Source organism: Bacillus rossius, chromosome 17 (genome assembly GCF_032445375.1).
Source record: "Bacillus rossius redtenbacheri isolate Brsri chromosome 17, Brsri_v3, whole genome shotgun sequence".
Classification (NCBI taxonomy): Eukaryota; Metazoa; Arthropoda; class Insecta; order Phasmatodea; family Bacillidae; genus Bacillus; species Bacillus rossius.
The window spans coordinates 6737260-6753217 of NC_086344.1; the positions used below are offsets into that span (position 1 = coordinate 6737260).

Sequence of the window (15958 nt, forward strand, 5' to 3'; positions counted from 1 at the left end):
CATTAAAATTAAAGATTTTAAAGATGGCGGTCGTGATGGCATAATACATGATGGCAGATCGTTTTTATTTTAATTTAATTTAACTTTTACCCGTATTTCTAGGATAAAAATTTACGAATTATCAAGATGGCGGCCGTAACAAAAAGTGCAATAATGTAGAATCCAAGCTGGTAACCATACCGAACCGCGCAACAATGACATCATACAGTACCAAGATGGCGGACTTAAGCAGACTAAAACAATATGGTGGACATGACGTCATACCTGCTGGCGATGTATATACCATGGCATTGGTGGTGGGAATACAATCTGCCGGCGGCTCCCGTGGAGACATGATCTATCATCTTTTTTTTTTTTTAATTTTTGCTCTCACCGGGTTTGAACCAAGAATGTAAGTGCGTGTTTTGAAAAATGATTTAATTAATATTTGATTAATAATTTTTTTGAAATATATTTTAAATATTTTCCCATTATAACTTAATAATTATTACCGATTTTCAAGAGAGCAGGCGTAACGAAAAGTGCAACGATATAGAATCCTAGATGGTGTCTGTAACGAAACGCGCAATGATTATGACATACACGACCGAGATGTCAGGTGTAAAAAAATTGCAATGTTTCTAGAATCCAAGATGGTAAGCATAACAATATATACAGCGCAGTTTTAAAATATATTTTTTTAAACATTAATTAAATTAATGTAAATTTTACAATTTTTCAGAATTCTCTAGCGCAAAAATTACGGTTTTTTAAGATAGCAGCCATAACTATAGTGCCAACAGTTATGTCATAATTAAAAATGGCGACAATGGCATCCTAATTGTCAAGGTCGTGACCTCGGAGGCTTATCGGAGGCTGTAGATATGGATCCTTAAGCCTCAATATGTGGACATTTCAAGCCGTTGGCATTTTTGAGTACTAAAACGGGAAATTTTCCCTCTAAACGGGAATATATTTCCTCGAAATCGGGAAAATTTTTAGGAATTTTGTGTATTTTTAGAGCAATTTCAAGTCGTTTCTGAGTCCAAGATGGCCGCGTTGACGTCAGAGCTACAGGTCATTGACCCCATCCTCATCCTCACCCAGAACCCAGTCCCATCTTCAGCTTTTATACAAAACTATAAATAAAATTTAAATTATACCAACCATAGATTTAATGATATTGTTAAAATAAACTTCTATAAATTGTGTTTTTTTAAATAAGTATTTTTTTACTGAACCTTCTTTTAAGTTAGTTAATTAATATATTACGTATAAAACTCTCTATACCCGGCGACCAGCACGATAAGTTGTCTGACGAAGAGCTTTCACCACTTAACAGTAGAAAATTTGAGGGTAGAATTTTCCACGGCCAAATCAAAGTTTGAATGTCGCCCTTGTGACTGCCTTGATATGTTCCGGACGATAAGTTTATATGCAGTTTGATTTTACCTTTTTAAGAGCAATATCAAATATGTCGTCTAAAATGTATAAAACATAAAGCTACAGAAAAATTGTATTGTTCTTAATTTGCATATGAGCATCATATTCCATACATTAGAATCAAGGAAACTTTTTGTTTTAAAACAATTGATTTCCGATGAATATAAATTAGCGGTTAATGTATTGGAAGGTTATGTGAAAGGGGTTCGATTAACAAAACTGTTAGCTAAAATCTAAGAGCCAAATTTTGTTTCTACCCGACCCTTCAGGATTTAAACGTGATATCTCGTACGAAAAGTAACTATTAGATATATATATATTTTTTTAAATTTTACAAAGACACTTTAGATGATAGTAGGATTCCTGAAAATTAGAGCATGTTTATGAAACTAAAAAATAGCTATATAAAAATAGACAACATGGACAATATATAATGTTCTTTAACAGCATGAATAAATACTTTTTCTTTAGAATAAAAAGGTTGTCGTAGAAATCTTACTGAAATCTTAATTATTTCACATCAAGCCACTTAACAGTTAATAATTGCTCTATAATTATTAAGAGAGCACTAGGTTATCACCCCTGTGATACGACTTCCGCATGTAGCAACCGTCAATGTCGCGTTTATAACAATATTTGAAGACTTTTAGATGTCCAATGATACACCAGTAGTTAAGACGGAGGTTATAATTTGCTGTGCATAATGCCGTTGACACGGAACCTTTAAAGGTGTAATTGTGCGCTTAGCAAATTACGTAATCGGGAGACTCGAAACAAATTCCCGGAAACACGTTTGTCAAGGTACTTCATTCAACTTGAGGAAAAATGCACCCACTGCGAGGGAGATGCAGAGAATATAACAGGTTCTCTCAGCACGACATTGAAACCGCGATACCTTACCCTCGGTCAGTGTTCGCGCAGAGCCGGCTGGGTGAGGATGCTGGCGCTCGTGGCTTCCTGCTGCCTTCTGCAGGCCGCACTGGCCCACAAGTGGTACAGCACAGCGCCCATCCTGCCTGCAGTAGTGGCTTCCTCCGAGCATATAGCAGACCCCCGCTGCTACAACCACTCCAGGATGTTCCTGCAGGAACTAGACAACTACACGCTGTGGGCCGTGCAGAGTGAGTCTCTACCATCTCAGAGCACATTCCACGACACCACGCTTTAATAAAACTTTAAAATGGTATTTGTGATTAGGGTTATGTCGTCAGCGTGGTCTTTACAAAAGTTAACATACAAGTACGGAAACTATTAATTTGACGAATGATTAGGCCTTGATTGCTTTTGGAAAACCATGTGAAACATAAATTGAGATTCTCAGAAGATTATATTTAGGGTCTTTGCTCATTGTTCATTATATTTTCTTTAGTCTGTGTATACTTACGTTATGTGAAGCAAGCGTGGTGTTTACCATATTACTTTCTTGACTTCAAATTATTTATTTATTGCCTTATTTTAAGTAGAGAAGTTAAGGCGTACCGCCTTATCTGTCTTACACTTAACCTCATACATCTTTACTAACAAGGTACATGTAAAATAAACTTGATAAATAATATAGCCTAGAAATACCTAAAATTTTCACATATATATAAATAAAAACTGAATTAACATATCACGTCAAAGACAATAAAAATTGCCCATATTATACACATGAGCGATTTTAAAGACATTAAAGATGTATTATAAAAAGGCCTTTTTAAAATCTGTCTAATGCTAAAGTTATTAAAATTTAAAGATATATAATAACCTAAACATTTATGTAAAAAAACTAAGACATAAACTATATATATACACATTTTCTTACAGTAAATCATAGATATACACGCACATTCACACGTATTAAAATCACACATATATCTGATACCAAAGCTAAGACTGGTCACCGGATATAAACAAGTACCTAAATAATGTTTTCATAAACAAAGAAAGGGAAGTCTGAAGACAGGCACGAGCAGAAGTCACAGAAAACGTTTTGAGTATACAGCTGTCCAGGGGCGAAGCCAGGGGGGGAGGGGGGTTAGGGGTTCAACCCCCCCGCCCCTAGCACTAAATCTTTAATTAATTTCTTATTCATCACTCAAACAAATGTCATATTTAAATTAATAAAAATTTTACCATTACAATATTTAAATTTAAGTACCAAAAACTGTTAAAATAGCACTATTTTACACCTTAAAATCCAAATTTTCCCGGAGGAGGACCCCCGGACCCCCCGCTTTAATACGGGGGGGGGCATGTTTCTTAACAACCCCCATACACAAATCCTGGCTACGCCACTGCAGCTGTCTTATGTTAGGGATGAGAAAAGAAACAATAACTCTTAGAACGTGTGCCTATCTATACCATGACGAGAACCGAGGAACTGAAACTTGTCAGCAAGATAGGATGGGACCTGTGTCATTAATATTTTCTTAAGCAATAAAATAGAATGGAACTGTCATCTTTTGTACAGTTTTAGCTAAGATAACCGATTGTACTACGAGAAGATATGCTCACGACTCTTTAAATTAAAAAAAAATGAATACGCTGTAACCTTTTGCATTGCACCTCGGGTAAATCGCCATAAACACTATCGCAGTAATAAAAAATTGGGTTTATAAGCGACTAAATTAAATATTTTTTAAACGCAGGTCTACCAAAGCTTTTTTCAAGATGCTTTAGGCCATGCAATGCGCCGAACGCCCGTCTAAATATCAAAGTTACACGCTGAGATTAGTTCATTGAGCTATCAAGCATAATACCCAGGTTTTTAACTATTGGCGAACTGTCCAGTTTTTGTTTATCTAAAATTATTGCAGGTATGTTAAATGAATATATTACAGAGAGCATAGCATTTGTCACTAGAATTATTACCTTTGACTTAGAAGGATTTATTCGCAAACAATTTTTATCGAACATTGATAAATACAATAAAGATACATATTCAACTTACTTATAGCATTAATTAAATCATGAGGTAGAAAAGACCAGTTAACTTGTAAATCATCAGCATATAAGTGGTATCGACAGTGCTTAATGGAAAAAGGAAGATCACTAACGTGCAAGAAAAACAAGAGCGGGCCAAGCACGTATTCCTGTAATTCGTTTTTTTTCCTAACCTAAATAAAAACTAAGTGTATTTGGGAGGGGTCTGGGTTAGGGAGAGACTCTAAGTGCGTCTCAGGCCGAAGCCTATACGCTCTAATCATGCAGGGGTTAGCCATGCGGGAGAGGGTGCATGCATCGTGTGCTAGGAGGGGGATTGGCCAGCCATGGCAGCAATTGGCGCCATGACTAACTCCCCTCACTGACTATTCTAGACTATAAACTAGATAGGTTGGGCCCAGGTAAAACCTGCATAGACACAGGGAAAACCCTGAGAACTTACATGCGGGATGCAAAAGTCCATGCATTATTGGCAAGCAGGTTGATCACAGGAAACAGAAGGATGGTTCCGGAAGAAGAGTTGGACAGAGTAGAAGAAGAGACTACCATGCGGGGGGGTTGGGGGCCTGTGGAACACCTGAGCTGACTAGGTGCCAGGGTGACAATGAATTGCCTGATTCAACTCTCTGATGACTGTTCGATAAACATGACGTAAACCACACAACATTATCAACAGAGGAATAGAGCGATGTGTGCCAGATGGGAGCAGCGTTCAGGGCAGATGCTGCTGGCCGCGCCCAGAGAGGCGCCGAGGTAGACGCACGTGTGAGTGGTCGCGACCAGGCCTCAACAGTGAAGCTGCTGGAGGCCGTGTAACGGTCGCAGCTCCCGCCGTCACTGGAACCAGTTCAACCACATCATCGCGGTACTGGGCCAACATACTCGAACAAGTTATATCCGTGATTTGGGTCACAAATATAAATAAAAAGTCAAATCGATGGTTGTTCCAATCGAGTGGAAGAGAGACAGATGCGGCGTGAGCGTACAGAGAGCGTAACGGGACACAGCGTAACGGGACAATGTGCGTAACGGGAGACTTTTTCGTGCGTGCAGCCGGCGTTCATCGATTTATTAGACGTTGTCACGTCAAAAATTGGTTGTCTTTAAAGTCGGTTTACGGACGATAGTTTAACGTGACAACGTCATAACAAAACATTGATGAAATGATTGCATACTTTTATGAATAAAATTAAATCATTTTTATTGATGTATCACTATTTTGTATGGATAAAAAGAAGGAGTGAAATGAAATCCTCAATTTAATTGATAAATTTAGTTTTATTTTCACTCATTAATTCAAATATGTTTATTAGGTACTTTAACGAAGAGATTATTTTAACTATAACTGTTATACATGTTTGCTATTTAACTTCTTCCAATCTGTGTTATTCTGTTAAGGATAGGACGATGATAGGAAAAGTAGGAAACGAATGAGAGTTTTTCAAGTTTAATGTGCCTCAAAAAAGTCAAATCGATGGTTGTTCCAATCGAGTGGAAGAGAAATAAATGCAGCGCAAGCGTACAATGAGCATAACGGGACACAGCGTAACGGGACAATGTGCGTAACGGGAGACTTTTTCGTGCGTTCAGCCGGCGTTCATCGATTTATTAGACTTTGTCACGTCAAAATAACATTTTGGTTAAATCAGTAGAGCTTCAAATTTTTTTAATTTTTGTAAACATGTAATGTTTTGCGATATACATCTACTTTATTTTGAGACTATATTTGAATATATTTTTTGTTAACATCTAAGCTTATGGTATAGGCTTCCACAACATTTGGTATTAGTAATTTCGTGAACGGAACGGAAGTCTATTGGAACGGAAATGCGTAACCACGGTGCTGCCATCTGTGGGAGTCTCAGAAATCTAAAAAAAATTGCGGCCCCACGTGATTTATCAGTATATATTGTTTTTATTAACATCACAGAATTTACATTGTGCATAAGTATTATTTAATAAAACTTTGTAATAGTTTAACTATCCTTTAATATTATATGTTTTAATTCATAGTTATAAAAATAATGACAACTTAAAAATACGCTCTACAATTTTGAAAACAGTTAGTTAACTTTGAAATGTAGAGATAGGGGAACGTTTGTTATAGTAAAGAGACAAAATAATTTGTTAGCCTACATATATTTGACACCATGTATAATAAAATAATTTCGTGATAAAATTTTTACTGATGAATTTTAAATGATGAATCGGCTCAATAAGTTTAAGGTATGTTTGTAGGAAGTATTTACATAATTAATTTTGTCGTTTAAGCAAAGTACATACACTTAATAAATGTTAAAATATGTTTCAAAATTTTATAGTTTAATAGTTCAGTAATGCCGTAGAAGTACTACTTACTTCTAACGTGTGTTCTAACGTGTGTACACATGCTTTTTTTTAAAGAAAACATTAGTAACATCTCGTTAAACATATGTTGTTAAAAGGGTAATTATTATTTTTACTTTATATCCCTCAAATTAATACTTAAATTGTTACAGCCACTTTAAGATTAAAAAATAACTCCTTTTCTGAATGGTGCCCAGAAACAAAAAAGAGTATAGGTTTATTTAAGGAAATCAACAATTTTATGTATACAAAAGACACACATTTAACGAAAAGGACGTACATTGGGAAGGCCATTCGACAAAAAGGAAGCTTGTTTAACGAATAGGACGCACATTTCGACGAAAATTTTACAAAAAGGAAGAACATTTAACGAAAAGGACGCTCCTTTGAACGTAAAATAAAAGTAAAAGGAATTCCAGCTAAAGAAAAGTACGTACACGTGCAAAGATTCAAATCAGTAGGATACGATCGTCAATTTACGATAGAATGTAATTATTCCAACAGTCATTGAATCCAACGGTCATTGGCTCCAACTGTCATTGGCTCCAGACCACAAGTTCTTTTACAAACATAAAATTTGTTACATAAATTCTAAACTACAAGTACAAAAAAAAACACAAGCAAAAATTACTAAAGTCTTGAGCATTTCTTGACAAATAATTTATTCTTAGTGTAGTCATGTGGAATTGAGGAGTCAACAAAATTTCCGTTTCTAACCTCACAGTTTTTGGAATGGACTACCAAATAATCGGTGCGTCGGTATATGACACCACACCATTCACACAGTGACGACGGTATCGATGCGTTTAGTGGACAGTTAAATTTTAATGACGTCTAGCACTCTGTGCCAGCATAAAGGTTCTGCCACAATATTTGCAAACAGGTTCTTGCATGCACATAACATACCCAGTACAGATATAACACCGACATAAGATAATGAGACGTGAAAGTAGTTTATTGCACTGGATGCACTGCAACAGTATTATTTGAGCATTATTTGGACACCCGCTGCTTTGATATCTGCGAGTATTTGTTGGTTTAGTAAATGACGTACCATAGTATTTGCACTAATACAATGAAAATCCACCGTACATTAAAGTCTGCAATGTTACTGGTGAAACTCCAACTCATGAAACATCACAAGTCGAAGTCGGTATCACAGAATGCAGAGAAATGTATGCAGCTGATGTTATCGATGTCGTTGGTATCTCCGCAGCTGCCGACGCCGCAGCCTTTGAGCTCTCCGCTGTCGCCGTCGTCGCTGTTGTCTTCGTCGGTGCCATCAGGGTCCGCGATGATGATGGTAGATCGTTCATCAAGGTTGACGTTAAAGATTCCTTCGAGTTCTCAAGAACAACGGACTTAAACGCGAGATTTGTCAAACAAGACATTCCGCACTGCACCGCGAAGAGAGGCGGACTGAGTGTTCCATAGAGTCTGAACCGCACTTCTATACCAGAGGCCTAATGGTAAACTACATGATTCAAGATATTGACTTTACATAAAAATTATTATTTTTTCATTACGATCAAATTCAAATAATTTAAATTTATATAAATAAAAAAACAAACAAACTCAAGGTTTACATATTTATTTATAAAAATTACACAAATGCATATTAAGTAAAGGAATTAAGAATTTTTATAATTTTTTTTATTCAACGCTGCACGAACTGTCTTGTCGACTCCTAATACTGTTTCGTCTACTCCAGTTCAAACTGGTTCGCCGATTCCGGTTCCTGCTGGTTTGCAGGTCACGGGCCCAGGAATACAGGTTTCCGACGGGACATCTTCGACAACGACTACTTCGGTGAGACATGGACCATGATATCTGTGACCATAGCTCCACCTGGGCTTTGAATCTGTGCTTGTTGAGACAGGTTCACTGACTGAACTACGACGAGACGCACGTCGTTTGTTATTCTGTGTAGATGCATCGCAGATCGCAACCTGCTGCATCACATCCATGTTTGGTGTTGCATGTGCAGACGAGGCGACTACCTCGGCGATGCTAGCAGGAAGGATTGAGTGCGGTCTCATGTGATAGACGGCGCCGTTTTCAAGTCCGCAGCAATATAGTAGCTGCTGAGTCGGTTCGTAGGACACAGGAAAGTGTGCAAACCGCCAGTGCTGAGCGCCTCCATCACAGGTTTCCGTATATGTGTGCAGATACCCAGCATCCCAATAGCTGTACTCAACACTGCTAAATCTTGGTCTTACGCAAACATACACGTTAGCAGGATGAAACGGATACATCTTCTTGCAGGTTGGACAAATACTGAAGGTACAAACAGTAGCACATCCTTTTTATATACTGCCTCCTAAGTAGTATGTAAATGTATGTCCTAGATCTGGGTTCTGGGTGTGGAGCCGAGAGCCGACTCCGCCATATTGGATTGTGACGTCACGGCGGCCATCTTGGAGGAGTGTAACGGGACATATCGTAACGGGACAAGTTTGACCTTTACCTTTGACCTTGACCTTGACCCCGGCGGCCATTTTGGATCCGCCATATTGGATCCGCCATTCTGGATGACGTCATTGTGTGTTCTCGAAAATTCCGGCGATGTGTTTTCCGCCATATTGGATGATGACGTCACCGTTGCAATTTTCGTTACGGCCGCCATCTTTAACTTTTTTATTTATTATCCGATTTTAATGAAATTTGTTTTAAAAATTATAAAAAAAATTAAATAATAAAATGTTAATACATTATTTATAAAAATTGTACTTTTACGACACGGAGGTCGGAGTCCTCGGTTCGAACCCGACGAGTGCAAAAAAAAATTAAAAATGACGACCGATCCTTCCCCCTAGGTGACTGCAGGCAGACTGACTCCCACCACTTTTTTTCAAAGCATATATATCGTCACCTAGTATGACGTCATGTCCGCCATCTTGTCTTCGATGCTGGAAGCCATCATCATTGTATCGTCGGCTAGAGTGCGCTGACGCCATGTTAGTTTAACTCTTACCCGCTAGAGTGCAGTAATCATTTATTACTAAGGTGCCCGCCATCTTGAAATTTGGCCGCCATCTTGAAAATCCGTAATTATTTAGCTAGAAATTCGGGAAAAGTTCCAAAATTCATTAAATAAATCACTCATTAATTTGCATATTGATTCGATGGATTCCTGTCCTCGGTTCGATACCCGATCGATGCAATAATGTTTAATTTTATGAAAAAAAAACAATAACTTCAATAAACCATGTTCAACATTCTTAAAGAGACTTTAAATCCTCTACTACCATCATCCTATAAGCCATCAAGACCGCCATATTGGAAATTCGTAATTGTAATGCTAGAGATTCGGGAAAAAGTTCAAAATTCATTAAATAAATTTGTAATCTATATACTGACTGATTGGATCGACTAAGCTCCTTGGTTCGGTCCCTGGATACAAAACAACTTTAATTTTAATAAATACCACTAAAGTGTAAGGTTTGAGAAAATAAAAACACCGCAAGTTCTTTTAAAAACTTTTATTACATACATACTACACTACTACAAGTACAAAAAAAATACACAGACAATTTACTAAAGCCTTGTGGATAACTCGATTGAAACAGTCTTCTTACTATACAGACTAAGTCCTTTACATGACTTTAAATGTCTATTCAGTTTATCAGGTCGACATATTGGTACACCACAATTTGCACACAAAGCAGAATTATCGACTTCATTAAAAGGACAGTGATATATTTCGTGTCGTTGTGCACTTTGAATATTTGCCAATGTTTTGTTACAAAATATACAGCTTGATTCCGATCAATGTACAGCCAGTCTATCACAATTCCTGAGGTGCCATTTTAATCTTCCATATTGTACAAACTTGCTTAAACATCTGTTGCACTGATATTTAATGCGTTCAGAGTTATCACTACAATTGTGTATTACATAATCACGTAATTTAAAGTTTTTGATCTTCTCGCAGTACGTGCAGCCGGATGATGGAACACCGTTGGATGCACCTTCCTTCATCAATGCCACTGGAACTGTTGACAACCATTGTAACACTGCTGAGATGTTAACTTCTGAAGCCGTTGAGGTCTGCTCTGCAGAAGATGTTGCACGCGTCGAAATCTCTCGCTGTGCTGAGAGAGCAGGTGTAGCTGTAGACATCGTTGTCATCGGGCTCTGCACTGATGATGGTAGACCTTCGATCCAGGTTGGTGTTGATACTGGTAATGATGCCATCGAGTTCTCAAGAATAGATAGATACTGGTCCATTATGTTATACAAGTCTAACTATCCGAGCCGTTCATCACCGCAGCCAGAGACGGACTGAAGTCCATATCACCTGGGGTCTCACTTATATAGTCTCATTAGCCGGTAAAACACATGAGTCAAATCAATAACCATGTTCATTATACGTCTCGGAGCATTTTTTATAATGACAATGTAAGCTATCAAGACGTGAAATTAGTTTATTGCACTTTTTGCACTGAAACAGTATTCTTTGAGCATTATTCTGGCAGCTGCTTCTTTCATGTCTGCGCGCATTTGAAGTGAAAGTAAATGATGCGTCACAATATTTGCATTGATGCGATGTATGCTCTTCATGAATTGAAGTCTGGAATGCAGATGGTGAAACTTCAGCTGATGATGGAACAGCACGTATCGTTGTCTCCTCTGCAGCAGGTATCGGGATCTCCACCGCCGCCATGGTCTCCTCTGCAGTCGGTATCGGGATCTCCGACTCCATCATCGTTGCTGCCATCGAGGTCCCAGCTGCTGTCGGTAAACATTCTATTCCGGTCGACATAACTAAATCTCACGAAACTTAATGGAGAGAGCACGTCCGTACTGCACCGCGACCAGAGGTGAACTGCGGGTCCAGTCGACTGAACCTCGCTTATATACCCGTGGTCTACTGGTATACTTCATGAGTCAAAGTAATGTCTGTATTTAAAATTATTTTTTTTTCCTATTAGGTACCTAAAAATTGTAGAAATAAAAAGCATACGAGTTCAAGTTTTACACATTTATTTATAAAAATTACACAAATACATATTAGGTTAAGGAATCAAGCATTTTCACAAGCAAAGTCTTTAATGCTGCACGAACTGACACGTCGACTCCGGTCCCAACTGGTTCGTTGACTCCGGTTCCAACTGGTTCGCAGGCCACAGGATCAGGAACCAGGTTTCCAGCTGGTCATCTTCTGCGACGTTGACAACTCCGACAAGACATGGTCGATGACGTCTGTGACCACGTCTACGCCTGGGCTTTGGCTCAGTGCTAGTTGGGACAGATTCACTGCCTGAACTGCGACGACGAGACACACACCGTTTGGGCATCTGCGTAGAAGCATCACAGGTCGCAACAGGTTGCAACACGCTCATGTTTGGTGTTGCACATGCAGACGAGGCGACTACCTCAGCGATGCTAGCAGGAAGGATTGTGTGTGGTCTCATGTGATAGACGGCACAGTTTCCAGGTTCGCAACAAGCTACCAGCTGCTGAGTCGGTTCGTAGGACACAGGAAAGTGCGCAAACCGCCAATGCTGAGCACCTCCATCACAGGTTTCTGTATATGTACGTAGATATCCGGAATCCCAGTAGCTGTACTCGACACTGCTGAAGCTAGGTCTTGCGCTCACGTACACGTTAGCAGGATGAAACGTAAACATCTTCTTGCAGGTCGAACGTCAACTGAAGGCACGTACATATGTACGCCATTTATATATGCAGGCTCCTACTAACATTGTGTGTGCCATTTCTGCATTAGCTGCGAGTTTGTACAGGCAGAGACACGTTCAAACTTGTCACATGGCTGCATGTCGTATATTGCACTAAGCTTGCGCAGGGAAGGACAGCCGTAGTCGGTCTGTATATCTACGATTTCAGCTGCTCCAACGTCGCACAGTTCTCGTAGCCATTTCTTCTGTTCAGGTCCGGCAACGTAGATTATTTCGTTTTGAACTAGTAAATCTTGAAGTGTGTTTTTCACTTGGTGGTACGGAATTTTTCCTTCGTCCCACTCTAGTCCATGATAATATTTACATAGCCATTCGTTCGACCGTTTACTTTTTTCGTCTAGTAGTTTCCACGGATACGGAGGTCGGAAGCTGCGGGTTCGAGTCTTGTCTCCAGAGGTGACGCTAATTTCTTTGAGCATGAATCCATTTTGACTCTGGAAACCTTGCAGGTTGCAGTACATCTTGTCGCTAGCAATGCTCGGTCGTAACTAAATTATTATCGAAAACGAAACAGTATTTATGTCAGAATTTTCACAAGTTTGTCTCGACAATTGTACGAAGCAAGCCGATCGTGAAGTATCAGACAAAAAGCATAGGTGTTTGGTGGAATATTTCCGCTAGTCGTTATCTCGATCCTACAGTCTATGATGTTTGAATTTATTCGATCATCCTGTTTGGAAACGTCAAACACCATTAACGGTGCCTTGTTCTTGAAACTGTCGGGACTCAGTATCGGTGACTGTCTCCGCCCATAGTAAGCTTGCTGAAACTTGGCATACATTTGATATGCTAGAAGGAATCTTCCACTTTCAAAGTCCATGTTCATGTCAACGTACGGATAACTTTCGCTGTTTAAAAATATTTTTACATTGCGTATTTGACAGTTATCGAATACGGAGCGACTTACTCCTGCATTGAGCTGTCTTCCGGTCTGAAGCCCGACGATGATGTATCTTGGTTTTTCCGTAGCGAAGCTGGACTTTACTATCCAATTGATACGCTGACTATGAGGCAAGCCAGGATAAGTTTCCAGGCTCCAGGATCGGAATGGCACATCGAAATTCTTGCCATTTTCTATGTTCTTCAACATCTTGACTCGTTCAACGGTGCTCACTTGGATGTGGGGCAGCATCCACTCGATAGACTGTAGTGTTAGCGAGACATCTTGAGGGTTTTCTGCAGCGGCGACAATTGCATTAATGTGCGTGTTGGCTAGAAGCAGTACGAGCTCTTGTTTCGAATTAATGATTATATGCTTGTAGTCCTCAGCGAATCCAAGAAGCATGGACAGAGGAACACAAACTTCGAACTTCCCTTCGGCATAAACCGGAAGCTTATATTCATCCTCGAGAGCCCAACCGGCCATCTTTGCAGCAGACAGTTCATTTGGCGTAAGCAAAAGGTAATTTTTCATAGCAGATGTTATGCCTACATCTCTCGTCTGGTCTACCTCGACACCATTGAGTACATAAGTAATGCGCTCGATTAGGTGAAGAATACCATTGCAGGATATTGACGTCGTTGTCGGATGCGTACCATCCACTTTTGTAAGCGTGCCTCTTATACGTAGAAATGACTGCGAAGGTAAAGTACAAATATCTTGGTGCTGTACTGCAATGCGTACTTCCGATGGTAGTGCGTACGGTCCGAGCAGGAAAGGCTGGTACTCGTGCAATTCCATTTTCGTAATGCTGTCATCAAAAATGACTGGATCTTCCACGTTGAGGATTTCGTCTTCCATATTTATTCGGCACTTGTCCAATACTGAGAAGATACGTTATGTTGTCAGGTGTTAATGCACCGATGTCTGGTAGAGAACTGTTCTTGTTCACGCCAATACGATTTCTTTTATAACTGTTCGGTGTTACGAACTTTATGCCCATCGCTTCAAGTGCAGACGTAATGTAATTTCTTCGTCTTGAAAATTCACCAATCGTCCTCGCTGGTCAACGATTCGGACGACGACTTCGTGTGCGCACTTCACGACGACTGGAACGTAAATGATACTTTGCGGTACTTCGACCAGTTTATATCCTGGCGGGACCATCGGCGAAAACTCGTGCAGCATGTTGCTTAGTCTTCCGTTGAGATACGTTCCACTTGCCAAATTACAGTTTATTCTTATGACATTCACAGGCAAAATGTTTACTGCGCGTGTAGATTCGTACGTTCTTCCCGTATCATAAACCTTTGATTCGAATCCGAGCATCGTACCTATGGTGCCAGGTTTCGTAAAGTCGACATTTTCACTGCATGTTAGAATGCTTTTTTGAGTGTTTGGATTTCCACGCAGTTGAAAGTCTACATCCTGTGGTAACATATCCCTGATGTAATTTGCAATGTCGTCAATTTCGTAAGAGCCAACAGGTAACCGTATTTCATGAGCGGTCCCATCACTTTTCAGGAAGCAGATCTTGCAATTTTCTTCGTCGATATTAGGTATGGCATTATACGTTTGAAAATCTACGAGTCCGATACACCATTCTCCGTCTAAATCCAGAGGCGGGAAATGAACCGCCCGCAGCTCAGATGCGTGACCTGTCAAGGTAAGTGTTATCGACATGACTAATAAATTATCATCACTGCACAACCTTTAAGTAGCAATTTTTTTTATTTGTCAGCTAATTTTTGTTTGTTAAAAAGCGAAGACACAAGTGTCCGCAGTTTGTTTGATTAGGCCTCTGTTCCGTTTCGTAATTGTAAAACAACGTAGAGGACCGGCCCAGGTACTGTCGCAGTTCTGGCGGAGGCCGTAAATTACCGAAACTGTCGTAGTACTCGACCATTTTTCCAGACTTTACATAGGCCACCCAGTGCGTGCCTCGACCCGACGACGTGTCTAAATTAATTATGGCGCGCTCACGTGTCTTTGGCTTGCTGGGCAAAGTGTCTTGCATAAACACGCCGTGGAAATTTGGTATTTTCAGTTTGCGTGCGTACTTTATTAAATCTACGTTGGTGAGCGGTCGTTTCGGCAAAGAACTTAGGATTTTCTCTTTACACGTTTCTTTCTCATGCCTCGTCCTGTCTTGTGAGGTTGCAAGTAGAGTCCTGCGCCGTTTTTTTTTTACCGATGGCAATGGCTTCCATGCTGGCATTGTGTCGCTGTGCTTCTTTTAACTGCTTGCGCTCATTCTTCGGAGTGTTGACTGCCCGCAATATACCGCTCGTTGCACCGATGAGGCCACCGAGGGCACCCAATGCAGGCAAAAGCAAAGGAAGAAATCCTCCTATAATCTTCTTGTCGAGAGTCTGTAATTTTTGCTTGGCTTTCTGCACGCCTGCACCGATCTTGCGTTTGGTCTTACGTGAGTTAGTCTTTGACTTGATGGAGCTGGCTCGACGAGCACCCATTCCTAATTTCGTCTTTGCCTTCATGATTTTAGATACGCCCCAGGCCGCGATTCTTTCTCCTAGTCCCGCGTTCGACGATTTACTTATATCTTCGGCTTCCTGTGCCAATATCTCGTCGGCCCGGTGCCTGGATTCCAGATCCTTGCTTAATGAATATGCGATATCGTGCTGCTTGCACTTTTCATCGAGTGAATTAATGCCCACGTCAC

At 39.9% G+C, this 15958-nt stretch overlaps 1 protein-coding gene across 1 annotated transcript in view; it reads left to right on the top strand.

Annotated features, from left to right (window-relative positions):
* Positions 1-2336: 2336 nt before the first annotated feature.
* The window catches only part of LOC134540725 (nose resistant to fluoxetine protein 6-like), a 159327-nt gene continuing 145705 nt past the window's right edge, over positions 2337-15958 (top strand). The window contains exon 1 of the mRNA XM_063383620.1: positions 2337-2543. Within this exon, the coding sequence (XP_063239690.1) occupies positions 2360-2543 (184 nt within the window). The 5' untranslated portion in view covers positions 2337-2359. The remainder of the gene's footprint in view (positions 2544-15958) is intronic.